At 34.3% G+C, this 27,864-nt stretch overlaps 3 protein-coding genes across 4 annotated transcripts; 1 reads left to right on the plus strand and 2 right to left on the minus strand.

Moving 5' to 3' along the window:
• Positions 1–7,739: 7,739 nt before the first annotated feature.
• Positions 7,740–10,498, minus strand: LOC141389123 (uncharacterized). Its single transcript, XM_073960182.1, has 2 exons — positions 10,089–10,498; positions 7,740–9,993 (listed from the first exon to the last, which is right to left on the minus strand). Exons 1-2 carry the CDS (start codon positions 10,175–10,177, stop codon positions 7,902–7,904), a joined length of 2,181 nt encoding a protein of 726 aa, XP_073816283.1. The 5' UTR covers positions 10,178–10,498; the 3' UTR covers positions 7,740–7,901.
• Positions 10,499–11,465: 967 nt separating this feature from the next.
• Positions 11,466–13,459, plus strand: LOC141389124 (3-oxoacyl-[acyl-carrier-protein] synthase, mitochondrial). The gene has a single exon (XM_073960183.1). The coding sequence runs from the start codon at positions 11,606–11,608 to the stop codon at positions 13,070–13,072; it is 1,467 nt and encodes a 488-aa protein (XP_073816284.1). The 5' UTR covers positions 11,466–11,605; the 3' UTR covers positions 13,073–13,459.
• Fancl (E3 ubiquitin-protein ligase Fancl) lies at positions 11,673–15,014 on the minus strand. Of its 2 annotated transcripts, none has more exons than XM_073960184.1 (3): positions 14,848–15,014; positions 14,534–14,781; positions 11,673–14,471 (listed from the first exon to the last, which is right to left on the minus strand). In XM_073960184.1, the coding sequence occupies exons 2-3, from the start codon at positions 14,651–14,653 to the stop codon at positions 13,446–13,448; spliced, it is 1,146 nt and encodes a 381-aa protein (XP_073816285.1). In that variant the 5' UTR covers positions 14,654–14,781; positions 14,848–15,014; the 3' UTR covers positions 11,673–13,445. The 2 variants fall into 2 exon arrangements, with proteins under 2 accessions (XP_073816285.1, XP_073816286.1); XM_073960185.1 differs by having other exon boundaries at positions 11,673–13,424; positions 13,488–14,471; positions 14,534–15,014.
• Between the last annotated feature and the right edge of the window lie 12,850 nt (positions 15,015–27,864).

Consider the following 27,864-nt stretch of genomic DNA (forward strand, 5'->3'; position numbering starts at 1 on the left):
TATTGGCCTAATGGTGGGTGAAAAATATTCTTTAAAAAATCCACGATTATTGGCCTAATGGTGGGTGAAAAATATTCTTTGAAAAATCCACGATTATTGGCCTAATGGTGGGATAAAAATATTCTTTAAAAAATCCACGATTATTGGCCTAATGGTGGGTGAAAAATATTCTTTAAAAAATCCACGATTATTGGCCTAATGGTGGGTGAAAAATATTCTTTAAAAAATCCACGATTATTGGCCTAATGGTGGGTGAAAAATATTCTTTAAAAAATCCACGATTATTGGCCTAATAGTGGGTGAAAAATATTCTTAAAAAAATCCACGATTATTGGCCTAATGGTGGGTGAAAAATATTCTTTAAAAAATCCACGATTATTGGCCTAATGGTGGGTGAAAAATATTCTTTAAAAAATCCACGATTATTGGCCTAATGGTGGGTGAAAAATATTCTTTAAAAAATCCACGATTATTGGCCTAATGGTGGGTGAAAAATATTCTTTAAAAAATCCACGATTATTGGCCTAATGGTTGGTGAAAAATATTCTTTGAAAAATCCACGATTATTGGCCTAATGGTGGGTGAAAAATATTCTTTAAAAAATCCACGATTATTGGCCTAATGGTGGGTGAAAAATATTCTTTAAAAAATCCACGATTATTGGCCTAATGGTGGGTGAAAAATATTCTTTAAAAAATCCACGATTATTGGCCTAATGGTGGGTGAAAAATATTCTTTGAAAAATCCACGATTATTGGCCTAATGGTGGGTGAAAAATATTCTTTGAAAAATCCACGATTATTGGCCTAATGGTGGATGAAAAATATTCTTTAAAAAATCCACGATTATTGGCCTAATGGTGGTTGAAAAATATTCTTTGAAAAATCCACGATTATTGGCCTAATGGTGGGTGAAAAATATTCTTTGAAAAATCCACGATTATTGGCCTAATGGTGGGTGAAAAATATTCTTTAAAAAATCCACGATTATTGGCCTAATGGTGGGTGAAAAATATTCTTTAAAAAATCCACGATTATTGGCCTAATGGTGGGTGAAAAATATTCTTTAAAAAATCCACGATTATTGGCCTAATGGTGGGTGAAAAATATTCTTTAAAAAATCCACGATTATTGGCCTAATGGTGGGTGAAAAATATTCTTTAAAAAATCCACGATTATTGGCCTAATGGTGGGTGAAAAATATTCTTTAAAAAATCCACGATTATTGGCCTAATGGTGGGTGAAAAATATTCTTTAAAAAATCCACGATTATTGGCCTAATGGTGGGTGAAAAATATTCTTTGAAAAATCCGCGATTATTGGCCTAATGGCGGATGAAAAATATTCTTTAAAAAATCACGATTATTGGCCTAATGGTGGGTGAAAAATATTCTTTAAAAAATCCACGATTATTGGCCTAATGGTGGGTGAAAAATATTCTCTGAAAAATCCACGATTATTGGCCTAATGGTGGGTGAAAAATATTCTTTGAAAAATCCACGATTATTGGCCTAATGGTGGGTGAAAAATATTCTTTGAAAAATCCACGATTATTGGCCTAATGGTGGATGAAAAATATTCTTTAAAAAATCCACGATTATTGGCCTAATGGTGGGTGAAAAATATTCTCTGAAAAATCCACGATTATTGGCCTAATGGTGGGTGAAAAATATTCTTTAAAAAATCCACGATTATTGGCCTAATGGTGGGTGAAAAATATTCTTTGAAAAATCCACGATTATTGGCCTAATGGTGGATGAAAAATATTCTTTAAAAAATCCACGATTATTGGCCTAATGGTGGATGAAAAATATTCTTTAAAAAATCCACGATTATTGGCCTAATGGTGGGTGAAAAATATTCTCTGAAAAATCCACGATTATTGGCCTAATGGTGGGTGAAAAATATTCTTTGAAAAATCCACGATTATTGGCCTAATGGTGGGTGAAAAATATTCTTTGAAAAATCCACGATTATTGGCCTAATGGTGGATGAAAAATATTCTTTAAAAAATCCACGATTATTGGCCTAATGGTGGGTGAAAAATATTCTCTGAAAAATCCACGATTATTGGCCTAATGGTGGGTGAAAAATATTCTTTAAAAAATCCACGATTATTGGCCTAATGGTGGGTGAAAAATATTCTTTGAAAAATCCACGATTATTGGCCTAATGGTGGATGAAAAATATTCTTTAAAAAATCCACGATTATTGGCCTAATGGTGGGTGAAAAATATTCTCTGAAAAATCCACGATTATTGGCCTAATGGTGGGTGAAAAATATTCTTTAAAAAATCCACGATTATTGGCCTAATGGTGGGTGAAAAATATTCTTTAAAAAATCCACGATTATTGGCCTAATGGTGGGTGAAAAATATTCTTTAAAAAATCCACGATTATTGGCCTAATGGTGGGTGAAAAATATTCTTTAAAAAATCCACGATTATTGGCCTAATGGTGGGTGAAAAATATTCTTTAAAAAATCCACGATTATTGGCCTAATGGTGGGTGAAAAATATTCTTTAAAAAATCCACGATTATTGGCCTAATGGTGGTTGAAAAATATTCTTTAATAAATCCACGATTATTGGCCTAATGGTGGTTGAAAAATATTCTTTAAAAAATCCACGATTATTGCTCTAATGGTGGGTGAAAAATATTCTTTAAAAAATCCACGATTATTGGCCTAATGGTGGGTGAAAAATATTCTTTAAAAAATCCACGATTATTGGCCTAATGGTGGGTGAAAAATATTCTTTAAAAAATCCACGATTATTGGTCTAATGGTGGGTGAAAAATATTCTTTGAAAAATCCACGATTATTGGCCTAATGGTGGGTGAAAAATATTCTTTGAAAAATCCACGATTATTGGCCTAATGGTGGGATAAAAATATTCTTTAAAAAATCCACGATTATTGGCCTAATGGTGGGTGAAAAATATTCTTTAAAAAATCCACGATTATTGGCCTAATGGTGGGTGAAAAATATTCTTTAAAAAATCCACGATTATTGGCCTAATGGTGGGTGAAAAATATTCTTTAAAAAATCCACGATTATTGGCCTAATGGTGGGTGAAAATATTCTTTAAAAAATTCACGATTATTGGCCTAATGGTGGGTGAAAAATATTCTTTAAAATATCCACGATTATTGGCCTAATGGTGGTTGAAAATATTCTTTAAAAAATCCACGATTATTGGCCTAATGGTGGGTGAAAAGCTATTCTTTAAAAATCAACGAATATTGGTTTAATAGTGGGTGAAAAAATATTCTTTAAAAAATCCACGATTATTGGCCTAATGGTGGGTGAAAATATTCTTTAAAAAATCCACGATTATTGGCCTAATGGTTGGTGAAAAATGTTCTTTAAAAAATCCACAATTATTGGCCTAATGGTGGGTGAAAATATTCTTTAAAAAATCCACGATTATTGGCCTAATGGTTGGTGAAAAATATTCTTTAAAAAATCCACGATTATTGGCCTAATGGTGGGTGAAAATATTCTTTAAAAAATCCACGATTATTGGCCTAATGGTGGGTGAAAATATTCTTTAAAAAATCCACGATTATTGGCCTAATGGTGGGTGAAAAATATTCTTTAAAAAATCCACGATTATTGGCCTAATGGTGGGTGAAAATATTCTTTAAAAAATTCACGATTATTGGCCTAATGGTGGGTGAAAAATATTCTTTAAAATATCCACGATTATTGGCCTAATGGTGGTTGAAAATATTCTTTAAAAAATCCACGATTATTGGCCTAATGGTGGGTGAAAAATATTCTTTAAAAAATCCACGATTATTGGTCTAATGGTGGGTGAAAAATATTCTTTGAAAAATCCACGATTATTGGCCTAATGGTGGGTGAAAAATATTCTTTGAAAAATCCACGATTATTGGCCTAATGGTGGGATAAAAATATTCTTTAAAAAATCCACGATTATTGGCCTAATGGTGGGTGAAAAATATTCTTTAAAAAATCCACGATTATTGGCCTAATGGTGGGTGAAAAATATTCTTTAAAAAATCCACGATTATTGGCCTAATGGTGGGTGAAAAATATTCTTTAAAAAATCCACGATTATTGGCCTAATGGTGGGTGAAAATATTCTTTAAAAAATTCACGATTATTGGCCTAATGGTGGGTGAAAAATATTCTTTAAAATATCCACGATTATTGGCCTAATGGTGGTTGAAAATATTCTTTAAAAAATCCACGATTATTGGCCTAATGGTGGGTGAAAAGCTATTCTTTAAAAATCAACGAATATTGGTTTAATAGTGGGTGAAAAAATATTCTTTAAAAAATCCACAATTATTGGCCTAATGGTGGGTGAAAATATTCTTTAAAAAATCCACGATTATTGGCCTAATGGTTGGTGAAAAATGTTCTTTAAAAAATCCACAATTATTGGCCTAATGGTGGGTGAAAATATTCTTTAAAAAATCCACGATTATTGGCCTAATGGTTGGTGAAAAATGTTCTTTAAAAAATCCACAATTATTGGCCTAATGGTGGGTGAAAATATTCTTTAAAAAATCCACGATTATTGGCCTAATGGTTGGTGAAAAATATTCTTTAAAAAATCCACGATTATTGGCCTAATGGTGGGTGAAAATATTCTTTAAAAAATCCACGATTATTGGCCTAATGGTGGGTGAAAATATTCTTTAAAAAATCCACGATTATTGGCCTAATGGTGGGTGAAAAATATTCTTTAAAAAATCCACGATTATTGGCCTAATGGTGGGTGAAAATATTCTTTAAAAAATCCACGATTATTGGCCTAATGGTGGGTGAAAAATATTCTTTAAAAAATCCACGATTATTGGCCTAATGGTGGGTGAAAAATATTCTTTAAAAAATCCACGATTATTGGCCTAATGGTGGGTGAAAATATTCTTTAAAAAATCCACGATTATTGGCCTAATGGTGGGTGAAAAATATTCTTTAAAAAATCCACGATTATTGGCCTAATGGTGGGTGAAAATATTCTTTAAAAAATCCACGATTATTGGCCTAATGGTGGGTGAAAAATATTCTTTAAAATATCCACGATTATTGGCCTAATGGTGGGTGAAAATATTCTTTAAAAAATCCACGATTATTGGCCTAATGGTGGGTGAAAAATATTCTTTAAAAAATCCACGATTATTGGCCTAATGGTGGGTGAAAAATATTCTTTAAAAAATCCACGATTATTGGCCTAATGGTGGGTGAAAAATATTCTTTAAAAAATCCACGATTATTGGCCTAATGGTGGGTGAAAAGCTATTCTTTAAAAATCAACGAATATTGGTTTAATAGTGGGTGAAAAAATATTCTTTAAAAAATCCACGATTATTGGCCTAATGGTGGGTGAAAAGCTATTCTTTAAAAATCAACGAATATTGGTTTAATAGTGGGTGAAAAAATATTCTTTAAAAAATCCACGATTATTGGCCTAATGGTGGGTGAAAAATATTCTTTAAAATATCCACGATTATTGGCCTAATGGTGGGTGAAAAATATTCTTTAAAATATCCACGATTATTGGCCTAATGGTGGGTGAAAATATTCTTTAAAAAATCCACGATTATTGGCCTAATGGTGGGTGAAAAGCTATTCTTTAAAAATCAACGAATATTGGTTTAATAGTGGGTGAAAAAATATTCTTTAAAAAATCCACGATTATTGGCCTAATGGTGGGTGAAAATATTCTTTAAAAAATCCACGATTATTGGCCTAATGGTAGGTGAAAAATATTCTTTAAAAAATCCACGATTATTGGCCTAATGGTGGGTGAAAATATTCTTTAAAAAATCCACGATTATTGGCCTAATGGTGGGTGAAAATATTCTTTAAAAAATCCACGATTATTGGCCTAATGGTGGGTGAAAATATTCTTTAAAAAATCCACGATTATTGGCCTAATGGTGGGTGAAAAATATTCTTTAAAAAATCCACGATTATTGGCCTAATGGTGGGTGAAAAATATTCTTTAAAAAATCCACGATTATTGGCCTAATGGTGGGTGAAAAATATTCTTTAAAAAATCCACGATTATTGGCCTAATGGTGGGTGAAAAATATTCTTTAAAAAATCCACGATTATTGGCCTAATGGTGGGTGAAAATATTCTTTAAAAAATCCACGATTATTGGCCTAATGGTGGGTGAAAATATTCTTTAAAAAATCCACGATTATTGGCCTAATGGTGGGTGAAAATATTCTTTAAAAAATCCACGATTATTGGCCTAATGGTGGGTGAAAATATTCTTTAAAAAATCCACGATTATTGGCCTAATGGTGGGTGAAAAATATTCTTTAAAAAATCCACGATTATTGGCCTAATGGTGGGTGAAAAATATTCTTTAAAAAATCCACGATTATTGGCCTAATGGTGGGTGAAATTATTCTTTAAAAAATCCACGATTATTGGCCTAATGGTGGGTGAAAAATATTCTTTAAAAAATCCACGATTATTGGCCTAATGGTGGGTGAAAAATATTCTTTAAAAAATCCACGATTATTGGCCTAATGGTGGGTGAAAAATATTCTTTAAAAAATCCACGATTATTGGCCTAATGGTGGGTGAAAAATATTCTTTAAAAAATCCACGATTATTGGTCTAATGGTGGGTGAAAAATATTCTTTAAAATATCCACGATTATTGGCCTAATGGTGGGTGAAAAATATTCTTTAAAAAATCCACGATTATTGGCCTAATGGTGGGTGAAAAATATTCTTTAAAAAATCCACGATTATTGGCCTAATGGTGGGTGAAAAATATTCTTTAAAAAATCCACGATTATTGGCCTAATGGTGGGTGAAAAATATTCTTTAAAAAATCCACGATTATTGGCCTAATGGTGGGTGAAAAATATTCTTTAAAAAATCCACGATTATTGGCCTAATGGTGGGTGAAAATATTCTTTAAAAAATCCACGATTATTGGCCTAATGGTGGGTGAAAAATATTCTTTAAAATATCCACGATTATTGGTTTAATAGTGGGTGAAAAAATATTCTTTAAAAAATCCACTGTTATTGGTCTAATGGTGGGTAAAAAATTTCCTTTAAAAAATCCTCGATTATTTGTCTAATGGTGGGTGAAAAATATTCTTTAAATTACTTGATGTAATTAATTCTCCGAATATTCGATAATTACCCCCATTATTATAAGTCTTCTTTTCTTATAGTTTGGATTTACCGAACAGATTTATAGCGTTCCGGTTAAGTTAAAGTTGAAAGTGATGATTGAATTTCAAGGAGGAACTTCTTGCCATTAACTTTCAAGGTGAAAATTATATTTTTTATGCCTTCAAATTTGTTTATTTTGCATTTTCAAATCCATCAGATAGTAAAAGAACACATGTAATAACGGCCATTATTTAGAGAGAGTAGAGCTGAAGGAGAGCTGGTAATAAATGACATTCAAAACGTATGGTCATTCAAAAGCACTGCATCACATCTCCACACACATTACTCGAAGACTTAAAACAGAATTAGACTGTGCTGCCATTGTTGCTAGCGCTTCATCTATCAAAAACCTATGTTCCTAACGTACATGGGCTGACATAAATGGTATATAGCAAGCGATTGCAGCAGAGATGATGTATGATGTCGAAAACATTACGCATTTCTCTGACGCAGCATTTGATAAACTCTATGAATAAATCTCTAAAGAAAATAATGATGTTATAGGGAAGCTAATTTTCGATCTGCACCTCTGAATCAATAATTCCAATTAAAAATCTGGTTTTATTATTTTATTTCATTAATTTTATTCCATTTCATGGTCCTTAACATCATACGATTTCATATTTATGTAGTATGTAAACAATAACAATCTAAAGGAAACAACTTAATTGCAAATGTAATAAACAAAAGAGGACAGTTACGTTACAATCGTTTTCTTTGTTTACAAATCTCCCGATGTTTGTGATTGTGTTGAAATGTCTAATGATTTCAATAAAGCTTCTACCGATGGATCACGACCACGGAAATGACGGAATACTTCAGCCGTTGGCATGGTGCTACCCGATGCAAGGAAGGTATCCTTAAAGCGTTTTCCCACCATACTAACATCCTTGGAATTTTCCAAAAATGCATCCGAAATATCGGCAGCAATCATTTTAGAATAAAGATGGCTGAAATATGCTGCTCCCCAATCGCCGGAAAATATTTCCGTCCAGGAACATGGATGTGAATCTTTTTTGTCCAAAGGTAAACATCTATAAACAGGCCATAGCTTGCGTACAATTTCTGCCCAAAATTGTTCCGACTGATGTAGTTCGATATCTAAATCGGATAGATAAAGTTCTTGACATAAGTTATAACCTGCCAAATGGGTTTTAAGTAAGCGAACATTTTTTGCCAAATCATCGGGCAAGGCCTCATCTGTCTCTATGTGTCCGGATACGGTCTTCAAAATGGTTGGATTATCCAAAAAGTTACACATCACATAGCCGGCCACCTGTGAAGCATCCCATTCCACACCAGACAAACCAGCCAAATCGGTAAACGAAGCTTTCGTCAAAAGATGTTGCATAGCAGAGCCGAATGTCTTGAATACCATTTTCAGATCTTCAATATTTAATAAATAAGGTTTGTCATCAACGGGAGCATTAAAATTGAAAATCAAAGCACACAAGGGGGACAGACGGGCAGAATCATTGCGGTTACGCACACTGACCATCCAACCATTGTTTTTGCCAAACTTATTTTCTTTGGAGTAGCAATCGACATAAAAACCTCCAACGGGATGATTACTGTTGGCAGCATCACAGTCGAAGACATCGAAATATTTTACAGCTGGTTGCCACACCTGGGCATCTTTACGTTCAACAATTTTAATGTTAAACAATTTCTCGCTTAATGCAAAAAGTCCAGAAAATACTCTAGGCAGTGGGAAGTATACCCTTAGAGCTTCTTCATCTAACTTATGTTCGGATAACAAATATTTACGCTGCCAATAGGTGACATCACATAATTCCAATTTGTGTTCAAAGCCACACTTGCTTGCGAATTGTTGTAGATTTTCAATTTCCACAGATTGAGCGGGGCCTGCAAATTGCAATAGCTGGGAGAAGACATGTTTAAGTTCTGGAATTTCTTTGACCATTTTCGTTTGCATAGACATGGTAGCAAAATTTGGATATCCCAAAGCCTTGGCTTGTCTGCGTCTCAAACCACGTATTTTTTCTAAATGTGTACTATTCTCCAGACTCTGTTCGATGTAATTTGAAGCTTTGCGAGTATTAGCCTGCCATATATTCCAACGTTGCACGCGATCTGGACAGTATTTAAGGAAGCCTTCAACAATTTGTGGTTGCAATGTAAATTTCCAGGGTCCTTGTGTTATAGGGGCATTTGAATCAATTGCGGTAGCTTCCAGTAGGGTTGATGGAAAATCTCTTACCAATTGATAGTCATTAACGACATGGGCAAAGCTATGCACTGAGACATTTACTTTATTTTTGAATGTGGCTCTTTCTTTGCCCAAACGCATTAAGATTTCTTTGAGATTATTTCGACCATCATTGTTTAAATTTAAGCCATTGAGTTTCCCTTCTAATAGATACTTTTGTAAAAGCCTTTTTTCTTGTGGATCATTTACATCAGATTCCTGCTCCTGCAAAGCTTCGAATAAGGTTTTGTTACAAAATCTGGAAGCTCTGGCATTTCTGGCACGTTCATGTATGTTCATATAGGATTTGGTGGGAATCAATGTGCTATTGCCTAAATACAATGCCTTGGCAATACCCCATGTTGTATCCAGGGGACCGGTAACTTCATCGAATTCCTTAAATACACGACCCACATCAATTTTCTCATTTTCCGGCAGTTCCTGTACTTCACTTTCTACTCGTTTTACAAGCTTTTCTACTGCTCCTGCCTGACTTCCAATGGCTCCTAAACAATTTTCGATTGTTATGTCATTGAACGCCGGCAAACCATCGGGCTTAACAATAACATCTCCAGCTTGACCTTCTTCACCTATTTCTGGTACTCTGTAAGAGAAGATAAAATTTAAGGCCAGTTCATATGTTTGTTGGTTACCTCAGACCTCATTGCCGGTTGGGTGTCGGAGGCGTAGGGTACTTACAAAACAATGTAACCATTTCGTGGTTTTGTGGTGTGTAAATATCTTCGTGCGGCAGGATTTTTAGTTAATTGACGAACAGCAGTTAACATATTTTCCGATTTTTATTTAATAAATTAATAAAACTTTTTTTTAAATGTACTCGAAAAATAGTTGATTTACACAACCAAAAGTCAGCTGTTAAAAGAGTGAAATACAAAACACACAAACAAACGGACACAATCAAAACATCTGGCTTCATTTTGATGAAGAAATAGGGTCACAGAACGTTTTGCGCCAACAGTTTTTATCGTGTTTTGGGATGCCTTGTCATATGAAGACTTGTCTCAGCTGTGTGACAGTGTTGAATAACGTATAAAAATAGGCCTTTCGATAACATCGCAAGTAAAAATTATTTGCAAGTTCTTGCAACTACATGCAAGTAATTAGGCCTGTTCGATAACTTCGCAAGTAAAAAGTATTTGCAAGTACTTCTCATTTCTCTTTTACTCAACAAGTTTGTTATCGAACAGAATTTTGTAAAAGTTTGTACATATTTGTGAAAGTTTGTTATCCAACAGCATTTTGTAAAAGTTTGTACAAACTTTTGAGTTATCGTACAGACGTATTGGCATTAAAGTGAATATTGGCGATTTGCATTATTAATAAATAATAGTATGTTTTTATATAGCCGGATTTCACAAACCCACTGGGTTTTAACAGTCTGTTTATGTATGTCGAAACCCATGGTACAATAATCTAGAAGGTAGTCCCAATTTACATTAGGCGAGTTTACTTGCGGCAATTGTCAGTTTGTAGGTGAGAGAGGGTGCTGAGAGGCAAAGGGTTACCATATGCCTCACCTCTCTCTCCTACAAAATGACAATTGCCGCAAGTAAACTCGCCCAATGTAAATTGGGACGTAGGACAGGTTCGAAAAATTGTGAAAAACAAAGCCTGGGTGTATTTGCTTATTCTGTCAGAATTAATATTAATATAACAGGTTGTACTGTTTATCTGTGTTTTTGGGTCATTTACTAAAAACGCGAAGAGTGATTTGAAGTCCAAATTTTCTTTACAGAGTCACAATGTTGATGAATTGCATTTCAATAAATGTTGTAATAACATGTTGATTCCGATTGAACTTTAATATGTTCAAAATATTTTGTCATATTTTTCAAAACAATACACATACAAATTGCGTATAATGATTTGAAGAAATAATAATGGCTATATTACACCTTATGCTTTTTCACATGTATGTAGTCACTTTGGGTATACTAATATACAGACCAGCTGATGTCATACATGTGAAAAAGCATATGGTGTAATATAGCCATAAAAGCAAACCAATGGAAAAAAATTGTAATCAGCTGTTTGCTATGGCCTACCTTTTAATGTCATTTGAGTAAAGATTTGTGTCATTTCTGGTAGAAGAATAAAAGACAAAGTGTTGTCAAGTTTCAAATTTTCTTTATTCTTCTACCAGAAATTACACAAAACTTTACTCAAACGTTGGGTGTGTTTTCAGCTTTAAATAAATGCTTTTTACGTTTTCACTAACTTGCTGCTGGCTGATTCTTCACTCAAAAACATTAGAAAACAGCTGTTTCAAAATCTTTCTCCCACTTGCCGGTTTTATCTTAAGCTTCGATATGAATTTCGTAATAAAACTATCCAAACACGGTAATAATAACCAGCAATATTTCCGTCGCCTATCAACAACTAGACCTACATATACCCCCAAAAAGAGGGTAGTTGTAACGGGAATTGGCGCTGTAACACCATTGGGAAATTCTCTTCAAGAGTCATGGAAAAGGTTGCTAAATTGTGAGTCTGCCATTTCGAAATTGAGTGAAGCCTATAAAGGTCTACCATGTCAAGTGGCGGCACAGATCAAAAAGGAGGAACTTCCTCTGGAACAACACTTAACAAAAAGTGATATAAAACTGATGAGTCCAGCAACGCAGCTATCAATTTTGGCTACAGAAGAGGCATTAAAGGCAGCCAAATTGAATACAAAAGATTTAAGTGGAGATCAATTGGAGCGCATAGGAGTATGCGTTGGCATGGGGATGTTTGATTTGAGTGAAGTCTATGGTGCATGGCAACAACTACAGCGTGGTTACAATCGTGTGAGTCCATTCTTTGTCCCACGTCTCTTGCCAAACATGGCATGTGGTCATATTAGTATGAAGTACGGTTTGAGAGGACCAAATCATTCGGTTTCCACAGCATGTGCAACAGGTGCCCATGCTATTGGTGATGCAATGCGTTTCATAAGAAATGGTGATGCTGATGTTATGATTGCCGGCAGTGGAGAATCATGCATAGATCCATTATCGATAGCTGGTTTTTGTAGACTTCGTGCCTTGAGTACATCTTTTAATGAAACACCCGAAAAGGCATCTCGACCTTTTGATAAGAAACGAGAAGGATTTGTTATGGGTGAAGGATCGGCTATTTTGATTTTAGAAGAATTAGAACATGCCCGTCAACGTAATGCACCCATATTAGCTGAAATCTTAGGTTATGGTTTATCAGGTGATGCTTATCACATTACATCTCCTAGTGAAGATGGTACGGGAGCTTCATTGGCTATGCAAAGAGCCATAAAAGATGCTGAAATCAAACCAGAGGAGATAACATATGTAAATGCCCACGCTACCTCCACGCCAACTGGAGACAGAATTGAAGCACGAGCAATCCAAAGAGTGTTTGGAGAACATACCGAGAATGTTCGTGTATCATCAACAAAAGGAGCTCATGGCCATTTGTTGGGATCATCTGGAAATTTGGAAGCTGCTTTTCTTGTACAGGCTTGTTATGAAAATAAATTGCCGCCATCAATTAACGTTGACGAATTAGATGAGAACGTGCATGTTCGTATTGTAACACAGCCAGAAACATGGTCTGAAGATGGAAACAAACGACGCATTGCCCTAAAGAATTCTTTTGGTTTTGGTGGTACAAATGCCTCCCTGTGTATTTCGAGTTATAGCAGTTAATATCTAAAAGCCTTCATAATGAAAGATATTCCAAATTTGTTACAGCATTTCTGGTAGTTTCGAATGATTTTCTTTGTTGTTTTAGTTAAGTTGAATTTTTTAAAGCTTTAGGATTGGAATAAAATTAGAAAAGTATATATTGAGTTCCTTACCTATATAAAAGGGTGAATTTGCTTGGATCTTGACTTCTTTATATTCTGGCATGTCGGAAAATATACCGAAAACTTAACCTAAAACATTTGTCCTAGATAATGTAGGATTATACTGTGTATACATTTTCCATACATCCAAATAAAATTTAAACATGCCCGAATCATTGTTGTAACAGTTCTTGAAACGATGTTGATAGTTTCTGGAAATAAAGACAATATAATTAATTCAACCAAATTAGTGGCATTTTACATTCAAGACATACCGATTTACAAAAAGGACATGCACCAAAAGCCACCTCAAGAAAAGTTTTACCATCTGCCAAAGTACTAAACCATTCCTTTAAGCATACAGCATGAAATATCAAATTACATTGCGCATTATCGCAAGAAACTATAGGAATTTCACCACTATCTAATTTATAACTATAACATATATTGCAATATCCTTGATCGTCCATTTCCGCCTCATCATTTGGTGGCATTGGAAAGAAACATAAATCGAATATACGCAAAAGATTCTTATGGACATCCAATTCACTATCCCAATCCCGCAAACCTTCACTGTAGACACGACGTAGTTGGGTCACCTCAGTAGTTGGTCCAATTATATGTACACTCATTGAAGTCAAAGGTGTAAATGGATCCGAGAATTGCAATTTAATGAATATTCTTTCTTTTAGAACAAATAAACGCCAATTCTCTTTAGTCGTTGGTAGACTGGGCTGCACAACATGACATAATTCATCAATTTCAGTGAAATTTTCATAAAACGGCATTAAATCTTCCAGAATTTTACGATATTGCTGCAGTAAAGCTGTAAGCGATGTTGCTTTACCCAGTAACTCCGGCACGTCAATACATTTGGGTAAACTGTGGTCTAGTAACTGCAACGAAGGAAGTGCTACATCCAAATAATGTTGTTCGTTTTGTGAAAAGTTACAAAAACGTACACGAGAACATAACTCATTTGTTTGTAAGTCATATTCTGATGGTAAATATAGAGCAGCTATTTCGGCATAGATATTTTGATGTTTTACTTGGGATGGGTCGCTTTCTTTGTTACAATATTCCTGTTTTTCAAAAAGTACTGGAATATTCTCAATGAGTTCTCCAATTGTCCAATTACAATTGATTTTGGAGTCAGTATGAGTAACTATTTGTACATTACAATTTTTCTGTATTTGCATTTTAACACCTACCAGTGAGGGATAATTGGGACACTTTATTTTTATATTCATCCAAGAATTCTGTAAAAACGTTTGAAAGGAGGTTTAAAAATAAATCAATGTACATACTTCCTTTTTCTTACTTTTGTCTTCAGGGGTCCTTCGATGTATACGCAAGATTTCTTTCCATCCTGATTATGACAAACAAGTCCAATGTGCTTTAAGAGGAGCTCCTCCAATTCAGGATAATCTTCAAGTTCCATCCTGCGCAGTTTTCAAATTGTTTTGGTTTTGAACAGATAAATTAAACGCGCTCATGGTGCAATTAAGGGTGTTCTACACGGTATGTTTTTTACATATTTGTGCATACCAACTGTCACTTTTTACAAATCTGAATTTTGTACACATGGTGTGAACCATACAGAAATTTCAATGCATCAAAGTGTTATGTGCATACATATGTATATTTATCGAATAGAGCGCGCTCTATTCTCGTCTGTACAACCAAAGGTAAACAGCTGTTTTGTTTGTATGCGATATAAATAAAGAAAACAACAGAAAACGAAAGAAAAATAAAATTTTGCCGTGCAGAAGGAATTACATATGGGCGAAAAAAGTGACAGTTGCTATGCATGAATATGTAAAAAACATACCGTGTAGAAACCCCATTACCAAGGTAGATGCCAGTCCAGCTGATCGAACTTATGTTTACATTTACGAAATCCACTCGATTTCAACTGTCAGTTGCATTGCTCAAACGTCAAATGAAATCCAATCGATTTCTGATGAGTTTTCATTTGACGTATACACAAAGGAATTGACAGATGAAATCGAGTGGATTTCGTAAAGGTAAACATAGTATTAAAGGCTGACTTCCGTATCGTCATTTGCTTGGCAAATCACTGCAAATGTCTAAAGTATTGTGTTGCATAACGTCGTAATACTTAAAAAAATGCGAACCTATGTATTTCAATTGAATTCTCATACAAAAACATAACAAATTTCGACATTTTAAACATTTTTTTTTCGCGATACATCTACCGTGGTAATTGTGTATGAACGCGCTTTAATGTAACAGGTCTGATCGATTACCCAAAAGTTTGTACAAATTTGTGCAAACTTTTCAATAATAAACTTGTTCAGTAATAGCCCGTTTAGACTAGTCATTTTAAATCGACTCGATTTCTAAATCCAACTTTCAAATCCTAGTTGTTTAGACTAGTCTAAAATGATATAAGATGCCAGTCAGCTGATCTTTGTTTACGTATACATACGCGAATTTGCAAAAAGAATTGCTTGAAAATTAAAAATTTAATGGAATACTGCAAAAAAATAATCTGACAAATTGCTATTAAATGTTGTTTACAATTTATATTAAATTAAAGCTACATCCATTTTATTTTTATATAATATTTTTTTCTATTTTTCCTCTTCTGTTTGTTTTTGTGTGTTTGTGTTTACAGTTATTTGAAAAATGTAAATAATAGGGTTATGACTTTTTTACAACCTCACACCCCTGTGTCATATTTTGATGAGCTTTTGCATAAGATTAGATAAAATCTCAATTACAATTCGATAGAAAAAAGCTCACGCACAAGAAGCTTTTATAGCCCTAGTAAATTAACGACACATGAACATAGTTGCCAATATTGGTACAGACTGCAATAGTTGCATTTTTAGAAGCAAAAAGCAGTGTTGTATATCAAAATATTTCGATTTAACATTTGATTTAAAACAAATCCAAGTTTTGAGTTGATTTAAATTTGTATGGTAAATCTAGGTGGATTAAGCACTTAAATCGAGATAATGCCCTTAATCATCGTATAAGGGTATAGTCTAAACGGGCTATAAAAGAGAAAAGTGAAGTAGTTGCGAGTACTTGCAAAACTTGCAAATACTTTTTACTTGCGATGTTATCGAACAGACCTAATTTCATTACGTAATTATTTGCGTGCGCGTGTTGCGTTATCAAAAGAAAGTATTAAGGCCTGCGTACATAAGCTGCCTTGGCTGCTTACCTTGCTTACTTCTGATAAAAGAATAAAAAAGAAAAAGGCAACCCAGTTCGAAATTTCCTCGGCCGTCTTTATTCTTTTATTTTTATTATGTCAAAAATTAAGCAGGAAAGCAAGGCAATCAGGCAGAGCAGCTTATGTACGCAGGCCTTTAAAGCTGAAAACACATACAACGTTCGAGTAAAGTTTTGCGTTGGGCGTTGACAAACAACAACAACAACAGGGCGATGACGACACCAAAGTCCGGCGTTGATGTGTTTGCCTGCATATATTTCAAATGAATTTGAATTTTTCGGCATCATGCCCAACAGTGTAAAAACGAACAAAACGACACAAAACTTTACCCAAACGTTGTATGTGTTTTCAGCTTAACATGTACATTGAACTTTGCTGCTTGCTTCACGCTCAATTTCATGTAGAAGAATAAAGGCCAAGCACTACCTAATTCAAATGCTGCCTAGTTAACCCACTTAGCGCCAAGAATTTTTTTGCGAGAAAACTTAAAATTTTTTTAGAAAATTTTTTTGAGACTTTTTAAGCATTTTTTAAAAAATAACTTTTTTCTCTAAATCGTATAGTTTTCCTGCAATCGGGCCTTCTTTTTAAAGTGCCAAAAACTTTGGAGGGTAATACTGGTGTATCCTTACATGCCAATTTCTTAGTTTTTGATTGAGAAAATACTCTTACTATATTCCTAACAAATCCCTGACCCTATATGATTCTAACATTTATGATTAAATTTTTATCGCATATATAAAGCTCTGTTCCAGAACTAAAAAGTTTTTACAATTTTTACCACTTTTACACAGTTTGCGTTCCCGTACACAAATTTTATACGAAAATCGTTTACGACTTTTACAACTTTTACGACTTTTACCACTTTATAAAGTACGGGAACAGGCCATAAATTGTTCATCAAAAGTCGAAAATTACAAAAAAAGTCGATTTTTTTGAATAGCTTGGTTTTTAGGTCAATTGCGTGGAAATGCGTAGGTCAAATGAAGCATTATAAGCGTGAAATGACAGATAACAGACAATACTACAACAAAATGCAAAAAATCCCACAAAAATATTCGAAAAAACAGAGTTTTACGTCAATTTTTGCAACCATTTTTGGTGGCGTTTAAACGACCAGTGGCTTTATCTGGGTTAATTTGAATAAGGTAGTACTTTGCCTTTAGTCTTTTACATGAAACTGAGCGTGATAAAGCGGCGTATTTCATTGTGTTTCTACCTTAGTGGTGGAAACACAATGACTTTTGTTGCTTGCTTCACGCTCAATTTCATGTAAATGAATAAAGGCCAGGTTCTACCTAATACAAATACGATCCTGGGGCTCAATTCTGTTTCCATGGTACAATAAAGTAGAGGTAGGCCAGGTATGAAAATCACTGAGAAATGCCACCCTGCAGCCATGGCTTAAAACGTCAAATGGCATGGTACAATAATAATGGTAGATGTACCTGCATAGCTATCCCGTATTACAAAAATATATGGAACTTATGGGTACTTTACACGATATGTATTTTTCATATGGGTTGTCACTTTTTATATACAAAATGTATGCGCAAAGTGACAACCCATATGTAAAATACATATCGTGTAAAGTACCCATTAGAGCTTCACTTTTTATGTTAAAAGTCCCATATAGTGTAAAAACATTTCTTTAGCTAGGCTCCAGAATATTCTTGTTGGAAAAGTGTTCCAAATATAGCAAAAGTTCTTCCCAAACTTATGACAGTGAAAAAATGTCATTCAATTATTTTCTACTTGACAAGTTTGGCTAATCTGACATCGTGATTGCTGGTATCCGATTTGGAGATAAATGTCAGCAGAATTTTTACAAAAATTGTAATTTTTACATTCCCGTACTTTTGGAACAAATTTAACCCCCTGTTTATGTATTTCGAAACGAAAATGTGTGCGCATGAAACACACCCAAATCTTAGTTTTGGAAATAATATTTCCTTTGCTTTTGCTTCAAAACAAAAAACAAATTTGAAAATAACTCAAAATTGGTAGTTTTTCTTATGCATTCATTTTGTTATCGACATACATAAAAATGCCCTAAATTAATATCAATATTTGATAAATTGTTCATTCGCAAGTTTTGCTAAAAAAAAATCAACAAAAATCACGCGAATACACATTTTTTGTCCTTGTTTTCAGTTTTAAGATATAGTGTTACAGCACAAGTTTTTTGTTGGAACAATTCAGCGATACATCTACCTTTATGATTGTCAAAAACAGTAAAAAATGTCAACCCTGCTTTTGACAGATTAGGTCATAAAAAGAAAAAAATTTTAATCAGTTGTTAACTGTGGCCTACCTTTACATTATTCTACCATGTCTGTTTCTATGAAAATGTGAAATGAAAACTTTTATAAAGGAGAAAACTGTCAAAGGAAAAAATTATAAAGGAAATATTTTTCATTTCAGATTTTCATAATACAAGAATCCAGCCCCTGGGTTCCTTTATTCTTTTACAGAAAGTTTCGGTAAGCATGAATTTCTCATTGTGTTCTCACACGTTGAAACTTTTATACGAAACTTTCACAGTTTTCGTGGAGATTGAAAGTTTCAACGTGTGGCTTTAGAGTAATTAGTGGTATGTTCCTCTACTTCCAAAAATGGTAAAAGTGGCAAAAGTAGTAAAAGGTGTGAACTGGGCTCAATTCTGTTTCTATGAAAATATGAAATTTTATAAAAGAAATAAATGTCAAATGAAGAATATTATAAAGAAAATATTTTTCATTTTAAATTTTCATAGAATAAAGGTAGAAACACAATGAAATACGCCGCTTTTTCGCGCTCAGTTTCATGTAACAGATTAAAGGCCAAGTACTACCTAATTCAAATGAATTAGGTAGCATTTGAATTAGGTAATACTTGGCCTTCAATTCAGCAAAAAATTTTGGAAGTTGTGCAATTGGAGTTATGATTTCACAACATCTTTCAATGTAGTCCAACAGAGTTAAGGCCTGCGTACATAAGCTGCTCTGCCTGTAGTGGGATTCTGTAACTCTCTACCGATGGAATTAACGACAAATGTCGATAGTTAGCGATATTTGTCGGTAAGTGGTATTCTGTATACAAGTTCTACCAATTTTTATGTCGGTAATTATCGAAAATCATCGGTCAGTTACCGACGAAAAAAAGGAGTCGTTAAGTCTACCGACATAAAAGAATTTTCATATTTTAAACAAAAAAATCAATGAAAATCAAATTTTTACGAAATGATTTTGGAATATATTTCATGGCAAATAAAAAATTAAGCTGAGATACATTTCTTTACGCATAAAAAAGAAAATTCTGCGACATATAATGGATCCTTTCAATCTAAGTAATAGGAAGCTTATGACACTTTACAAATTGGAAATGGATACTTTTTTTAATATAATGGATGAAATTGGGGGCATTAGGTAACCTCCAGAATTGCGCGAAAAATCTCTGAGAAAAAAAATTATTTTCAGTACGAACAAAACATTTTTAAGGATATATTCCGCAACGGTTTCTACCCATATAAAAATGTATTGATGGTTTCGATTAGCATCAACAATAAAAGAAAGAATATCACCATGGTCGTCATATTCCCTGATAACACGTAATTCTGAAATAACATCAATAAAAAAATTAAAAAATCCTGAAAACTTACATTAGAACTTGTCGGGTTATGAGAACTTTTACGTATACCCAATGGATTTTACAATAAAAATCCACTGGAATAAATAAAAAATAAAATAAATATAGCTATATGTAAACGTACATTAATAGTTTTCACTACGATTTTTAATTTTAGGTTGAATTTTTCTACATGTAATTTGAAACATAATCATTTTATATACAATTGTGATTTAAATAATTTCATTAGAAATTTGAATTATGTTAATTTTTAATACGCATTATGTCGTTTAAAGTGTGATTTTTTTTCCATTTCTCCTAAAAATAACAAGAAACTTCTAAAAATTAAAATAATTTATATACTTCGTATAGGCTTTTCATTTTGAAATGACGTACATCTTCTTTAAAATTACGTCATTCTACCGATATTCGTCGGTAAAATTTTTGTATCGATAACACTGGAATACAGAATAGCACTTTCGGTATTTCAACCGAACATTTTCGTTAATTAACGATTTCGGTTCGGTAGAAAAAAAGTTACAGAATCCCACTACTGATTGCCTTCCTTTCCTGCTTCATTTCTGACATAATAAAAATAAAAGAATAAAGAAGGCCGAGGAAATTTCGAACTGGGTTGCCCTTTTCTTTTTTATTCTTTTATCAGAAGTAAGCAAGGTAAGCAGGCAAGGCAGCTTATGTACGCAGGCCTTTATGAAAAATGCACTCCGTTCGATACATTTTATAAGCAGATGCTGTAGAGATCCCTACAGAAAAAAAACAGTTGGTTGATCCCTACACATTTCTTCAAGAGATAAGCAAGGGTGTATACATTTATAAAATAAAAGCTGTGTCTGGTTACCCTAAAATTTGTAACAATTTGTACCAATTGTTGCTGGAAGTCGTCTGTTAACACAAAAAACCAGCAAAAGAGAGCGATTCGAGAGAGACATTTTGACAGTTCTTTCACTAAGAGCTTGCAAATTCTTGCTGGACAAATTTCTTCTAGCAAGCACTTGCAAGCTCTTCTTCTTCCTGAAAACAATCAATCAGCCGTTTTTAGTTTTTTGTTGATTTATGTATGATTGTGAGTATTAAAAACAATTTTATTGTGGAAATAACATAATCTAATTGTATTGTTTTATGTAGAACAAATTTGTAAAGTGGAAAAATACTTTTTTGTTTCATTTTCTTTTTTATTTTTAATAAAATACAACGTGTTTGCTTCCATTGTTGGCAAGTCAGCTGATTGCTTGCTGGTTTTTGCAAAAGAGAATAAAAGCAAAAGAGAATAAAAACCCCTTAATCTCTGAGAAAGTTCTTGCTGGACAATTCTTGCTGGGAAAGTAACCAGACAGACTTAAAGAAATAACAACTTAAGTTGCGAAAATTTCTGCGGTAATTCACAAGACGGAAATTTTTAATGGAGTGGAGTTGGAGTCCATGTCGAAAGCTGAACTAGTGATGGGAAGGAAACATAAAAAAACTTTAGGATGATGAAAGAAAATCAGATGCACTTAGATTAAATCGAGAACGGAGGAAGTAAGCGCAAATGTGATTGAATTTAATGGAAACTTTTTTTATTTGTGTTTATATAATAAAGTTCTTTGTGTTCTTGTTTTACACAAATAATAAATGCATTTTATTTATTTTGGGATATTTCGCAATGGCTTGCATTTTAATTGCATCTTTAAACTGATTAAAAACACAATCCGAAGAGTGCCTTTAAATTCAATCCAAACGACTACATCAAAAGCTGTGATTTGGATCGAAAACGCTGTGGAAGCAAAATAGAGTGCATCCTAGCTACGCGCTCTCTTTTAAAATTCATAGGAAAAGATGTACTCCAACCGCAAATGTACTGTACACTTGTAGTTATTCAACTGCCCAGCAAAAAAGTTTTGAAGTAGCCAAGCAAGCCAATTTTTTGATCCCTACAGTCGCTGTTTTTTTCTGACAACAAGAAAGAGTGTTAAAATTTTAAGAATTTGTTTTATAAAAAATAAAGAAATACAAACTAAAGCAGTGCTGCAATGCTGTATTTCACGAGACGCAAATTATTTTTGAAGTGGAGTTAGAGTTTTTTGGAAATCTGAACTGAAGTAGGAGGAAAAAAGAAAAACCATTTGGATGATGAAGCAATATCAATTTCGATGTCATAAAAAGCAGAGTAGAGGAAGTAAACATATGGTCTGTTCCAGTACTGCAAGAATCTACTAATTTTTACTATTTTTCCCGATAACATAAAGGAAAAATGTTATCGTAGTAAAAAATAGTAGCTTCTGGCAGGTTCTGGAACAGAGCATTAGTTACGATCAAAGTTAATGGAGTTTTTATAATTTGCGTTAATGTAATAAAAGCTCTGTTCCTTTACGTGCAAGAATTTTCAAGTTTTACCACTTTTTACTCGAAAAGAGTTCCTTTACTTCAGACACCATTCAATTCATATGGGAGCAGTTTACAACATTTACTACTTTTGCAGGTTTTACCACTTTTAAAAGTAAAGGAACAGACCAAAAGTTAATATTCTTCTTTTACACGAATAAGCAATAGATTTTATTTATTTTGGGATACTTGCAATGGCTTGCATTTTATAATATCTTAAGACTGCTGCGCGCTCTCTTGTAAAATTCATAGGTGAATTCATAGGAAAAGATGTACTCCAGCGGCAATTGTTCTAGTGATTGAACTGCATCCGCGGATGCAAACTTTTTGCTGGGTGATCATAAAGCTCGATTTGGTGATCATAAAGCTCGATTTTATTCTTTTATCAGAAGCAAGCAAGGTAAGCAGGCAAGGCACCTTATGTACTCACCCGTTTAGTTACCGATTTTAACTGTAATCTAATATTTGAGGCTCCGTGTAGTCTCGAAACTTCTTCACTTAAAATTATCAAAATAGGTCCATGTTTTGATATAGCTCCCATATAACGGTACCTCCCAATTTTAAATATATTGAAGAGTTTAGTAAAATTTGTTGGGCGAACTATCAGCAATTTCACATTTGAGGTTCCCAGTGGTCACAAAAACTTAAGTCTAATTTACATATGCACATTAAATGATTTCGTTTTACGAAATCCTAGAATCAAATGAAGTGTATTTACATCTGTTTGTTGCGTCATTTGCTTACGCACACAATCGCACATACACACTTATACAATAACACAAACACACGCACACAATATATTTATTCAGAGAAATAGGAATTTCACAACACAAATGTGTATCAAATAACTTAAATTAATTCTAAAAACAAAAAAACATAATTTTTGCAAGTTTTTTAAACATTTATTTTCACTTTTGTCATCGTTTGAGTATTTTTGTTTTTCTACAACACACACAAACAAACAAAGACATCATAAAACAGTTGCATTTTTTGGTAGTTTATGACAAAAAACCTGGGCTGCTTATAATAGTATGGTGTTTTCGTGCGTTGTTTAGAATAAATGACGTAGCTATCGTCATTTATTTTTGTATGGTAAATGACGCAAAATGTTGCCTGTTTTAGCAAATAAATGACGAAACAGCTCCAAATGACGAAAAGGTTGCTAATGTAAATTGGACATTATCCACAAAAAATTGTCCCCATATAAATGTTTGCCCGATTGAAGACGTTTTAGGTACATTTATTCACTTAATTTAGGAAATTTGGGATATCTGTGGTTATAAAATATCTTACTTACTTACGTAGCTGGCCCATTACATAACATTTGTTCTATAGACCGAACTAAGAAAAGATCTCCAATTCTCTCTGTTTAGTGATTCGATTTTTGGAATACCGCGCCTCGTCATCTCTTCATCCACTTCTTTGCGCCATCTATTCTTTTGCCTGCCAATTCTGCGTGCACCACCATGTGGCTCGAATTTATACGCCTTTTTAGCGGGTTCATCATCGCTCATTCTTATTATATGTCCTAGCCAATCGCTGCATCTCTATATCTCTATATATCTCTATATTGATGTCGTTTTATAGCAGATACAGCTCGTGGTTCATACGACGTCGATATTCACCGTCAACGCAGATTGTTCCGTAGATCTTTCGAAGAATTTTTCTCTCAAACACGCCACGCACTGCCTTATCTGCGTTTTTGTTTGACGAGTTGTGGCTTTGTTTTTAAAGTGCTTACTTAAGCCAAAGTAGCATCTGTTGGCCAATACAATTCTTCTTTTTATTTCACAACTGATGTCGTTTGCTGTGTTTACGGAGGTGCCGAGGTATACGAAGTCTTTTGCTACCTCAAAATTATAGGAACCAACTTCAACAGTTGGTCCGAACTCAATGGACGCATTACGCGTCGACACCATCAACTTGGTCTTCTCGCCGTTTACCGCCAGACCCACTTTAGCAGATTCTCCTTCGACCTTCATAAAGGTATCAGTTACTTCTTTTACTGATCGTCCAATGATGTCTATATCATCAGCATAAGCAAGTAACATGTGGCTATTGGTGTAGATTGTGCCACTTCTTTTGACGTTTGCCTCTCGTATAAGCTTTTCCAGCAGGATGTTGAAGAGAACACACGAAAGGCTGTCTCCTTGTCTGAAACCTCTTTTGGTACTGAACTGTTCGGAGAGGTTCTTTCCTATTTTAACTGAGGATCTCGTGTCAGTTAAAGTCAGTTTACAAAGCCGCATGAGTTTTGCGGGGATTCCAAATTCAGACATGGCTTAGAATACCTTTGAACGTAGTGGGCTGTTGAAGGCGGCTTTGTAATCGACAAAAAGGTGGTAGGTACCGATCTGCATCTCTTGGGTATTCTCCAGGATTTGGCGCAGGGTAAATATCTGGTCAATGGTGGACTTGCCAGGTCTAAAGCCGCATTGGTATGGCCTAATTATCTCGTTGACCATAGGCTTTAGTCGTTCGCACAATATCCCTGACACGATCTTATAGGCAATCCTACTCCCGATTGCCCTTATGCCCCTATAGTTAGAGCATACAGTCTTATCTCCATTTTTGTAACGGGGCACATGATACTCAAGTTCCAATAGTCGGGTACTCGTTCTTCCTGCCATAAGTGCTAACTAGCTGAAGAATACACCTTAACAGCGTGTCGCCTCCGGTTTTGAACAGCTCAGCTAGTAAGCCATCAGCTCCTTCTGCCTTATTATTCAGCCGGTTTATTGCTGTCTTTACCTCATCATGGCCAGGTGGTATACATTCAATACTATCTTCTGGGATTGGATCTGTGGTATCTTCGTCGACTTCGCTACCATTGGATACCAACAGGTTTGAAAAATGTTCTTTCCATATCCTGAGCACATTATCTGTATCAGTTACCAAATTACTTTCCTGGTCTCTACAGGAGGAGGTGCCTGTACCAAAGCCATCAGTTTGATGCTTCACTCTTTGTTAGAATTTTCGGACTTCATTCTGGTTCCAGTATATCTCGATTTTTTCATTTTTTCCTGCGGAAAAGACGTTTCTCCATCTTATTTTCTCCAGATTCCTCTCTTGTGCGCTACGCGTTGCTACGGATCATACCATGGATTCCTTGGTGGAGGTCTCTGGGATGCAAGTATGGATTTTGAGGCTGTTTGCATGTAGTGGCAATATTTTGCCATTGTGCTGATATGTTATCGGGACGAGAAGTGCTTTCATTAAGCAATTGGGCTAGTTGAATGGAATATGCTGTGGCTATCTGTTGTGATTGCAGCTTACCGATTTTCATGTTGTGTCTGTTCGTACTTTGTTTACTACGTTTAACCGGGTGCGTACCTTTGCTGCAACAAGGTAGTGGTCCGAGTTTATGTTTGCTCCACTGAACGAACACACGTCCAACACGCTCGATGTATGTCTTCCATCTATCACAACTTAATCAATTTGATTTCTTGTTTTCTGATCTGGAGACAGCCAGGTGACCTTATGGATGTCGAGATGTTTAAATCTGGTGCTGCTAACTACCATGTTTTTTTTTGCCGCTGCGAAGTCTATCAGCCTCATACCATTGTCAGATGGTTCATTGTGGAGACTGAATTTTCCGACTGTTGGGCCAAAGATATTTTCCTTTCCAATTTTGGCTTTAAAATTGCCTAGAATAATTTTAATGGGACGGGCAGGACAACGGTTATATGTAGTTGGAGTCTAGGGGCTGGATTCTTGTTCTATGAAAATTTGAAATGAAAAATATTTCCTTCATAATTTTTTTCATTTGACAGTTTTTTCCTTTATAAATGTTTTTAAAACAGAATAGAGCCATAAACGCATTTGACACATGCACTTATTTATTTGACAGATATTGTATGGAATTGACAACTTAACTTACTAGGCGTTTACACAAGACAGACTGTCTGCAAATACAACCCTGATTTACTAACACACATACATTTGTCGGCTGTCTCCTAGCTGTCCAACAGTTTTTCACAGACAGTAGGGAAGACAAATTTTTGTTAATTTTGTTTTTAAAAATAGTCAGGCTTACACGGCGTTTATATTATAGCCTTTTTCCAAGGTTAACCTTGTTTATGAGGATTTGTTTGAAATATAAGCAATGGAATTGGCATTTAAAACCCAATCGGTTTGTTAAATCCGGTTATATATAAACGGGGTATAAATCCCATAGTCGTTGTTTTAATATTTTATTAGAACAACTTTAATTTATTATTGGGAAAAATATTGGCGATGCCCTTTTTTATTATTAAGGCATGGAAGACTATAGTTTCAGATCTCGCCACAGATCTTCATCAGTTCCCTTGTTTCTTGTTTTTGAAAAACAAAATATATGTAAGTCGTCATCCCAAATAAAAAAACGCCAACCCTCCGAGAGCATGTTAAATGTAAAATGGGTTTTAAGGACTAGGTACATAAGCTGCCTCGCCTGTTTGCCTTGCTTGCTTATGATAAAAGAATAAAAAAGAAAAGGGCAACCCAGTTCGAAATTTGCTTTTCCTTCTTTATTATTTTTTTGTTATGTCAGAAACGAAGCAGGAAAGCAAGGCAATCAGGCAAGGCTGCTTATGTACCGAGGCCTTTAAGGTAGAAACACAATCAAATACGCCGCTTTTTCACGCTCAGTTTCATGTAAAAGAGTAAATGCCTGCGTACATAAGCTGCCTTGCCTGCATACCTTGCTTGCTTCTGATAAAAGAATAAAAAAGAAAAGGGCAACCCAGTTCGAAATTTGCTCGGCCTTTTTATTCTTTTATTTTTATTATGTCAGAAATGAAGCAGGAAAGCAAGGCAATCAGGCAAGGCAGCTTATGTACGCAGGCCTTAAGGGCCAAGTACTACCTAATTCAAATGAATTAGGCAGCATTTGAATTAGGTAGTACTTGGCCTTTAATCTTTTACATGAAACTGAGCGTGAAAAAAGCGGCGTATTTCATTCTGTTCACACCTTTAAAGCGAGAACACAATTCATGCTTCAAGCCTCAATTTATCTAAAAGAATAAAGAAATGGAGGATCGCATTTTAATTAGGTAGTACCTCCACTTTATTCTTTTATATGAAATTGAGCGTGAAGTAAGCGGCATATTTCATTGTGTTTGCACCTCTAGGTTGAAAGCTGAATTATGAGGCCCACTGTGGGCATGCAGGACAGCATTTGTAATAGTATTAGTAAATTTTGAAGCATTTGTCAATGTATGTGTGAATATTTTTTGGAGGATAGAAATCAAAACTATTTTGATTTTGGAAATGAAACGCTTTCAATCGGATGAATATTGTTTATTTCCAAAGTAATCAAAAAACAATTATTGAAAATAATAAATATTCTCTGTGGGGAAATTAACAATTTTTGAAAACTTCCACTAAAAACCTATTTTGGAGAAAAATTTATCATTTCTGGAATGCGGATTGAAGGAATGCCACACACTACTCAATCTCACACGTACACAAAGGGT

Source organism: Musca autumnalis, unplaced genomic scaffold (assembly GCF_047663935.1).
Source record: "Musca autumnalis isolate F117 unplaced genomic scaffold, ASM4766393v1 scaffold_1, whole genome shotgun sequence".
Lineage (NCBI taxonomy): Eukaryota > Metazoa > Arthropoda > Insecta > Diptera > Muscidae > Musca > Musca autumnalis.

Coding starts and splice junctions, on each gene's coding strand:
- LOC141389123 (XM_073960182.1), bottom strand. CDS start 10,177: ATGTTAACTGCTGTTCGTCAATTAACTAAAAATCCTGCCGCACGAAGA. Junction 9,994..10,088: donor CGAAATGGTTACATTGTTTT/GTAAGTACCCTA, acceptor CTTCTCTTACAG/AGTACCAGAAATAGGTGAAG.
- LOC141389124 (XM_073960183.1), top strand. CDS start 11,606: ATGCTTTTTACGTTTTCACTAACTTGCTGCTGGCTGATTCTTCACTCA.
- Fancl (XM_073960184.1), bottom strand. CDS start 14,653: ATGGAACTTGAAGATTATCCTGAATTGGAGGAGCTCCTCTTAAAGCAC. Junction 14,472..14,533: donor AAGGACCCCTGAAGACAAAA/GTAAGAAAAAGG, acceptor ACGTTTTTACAG/AATTCTTGGATGAATATAAA.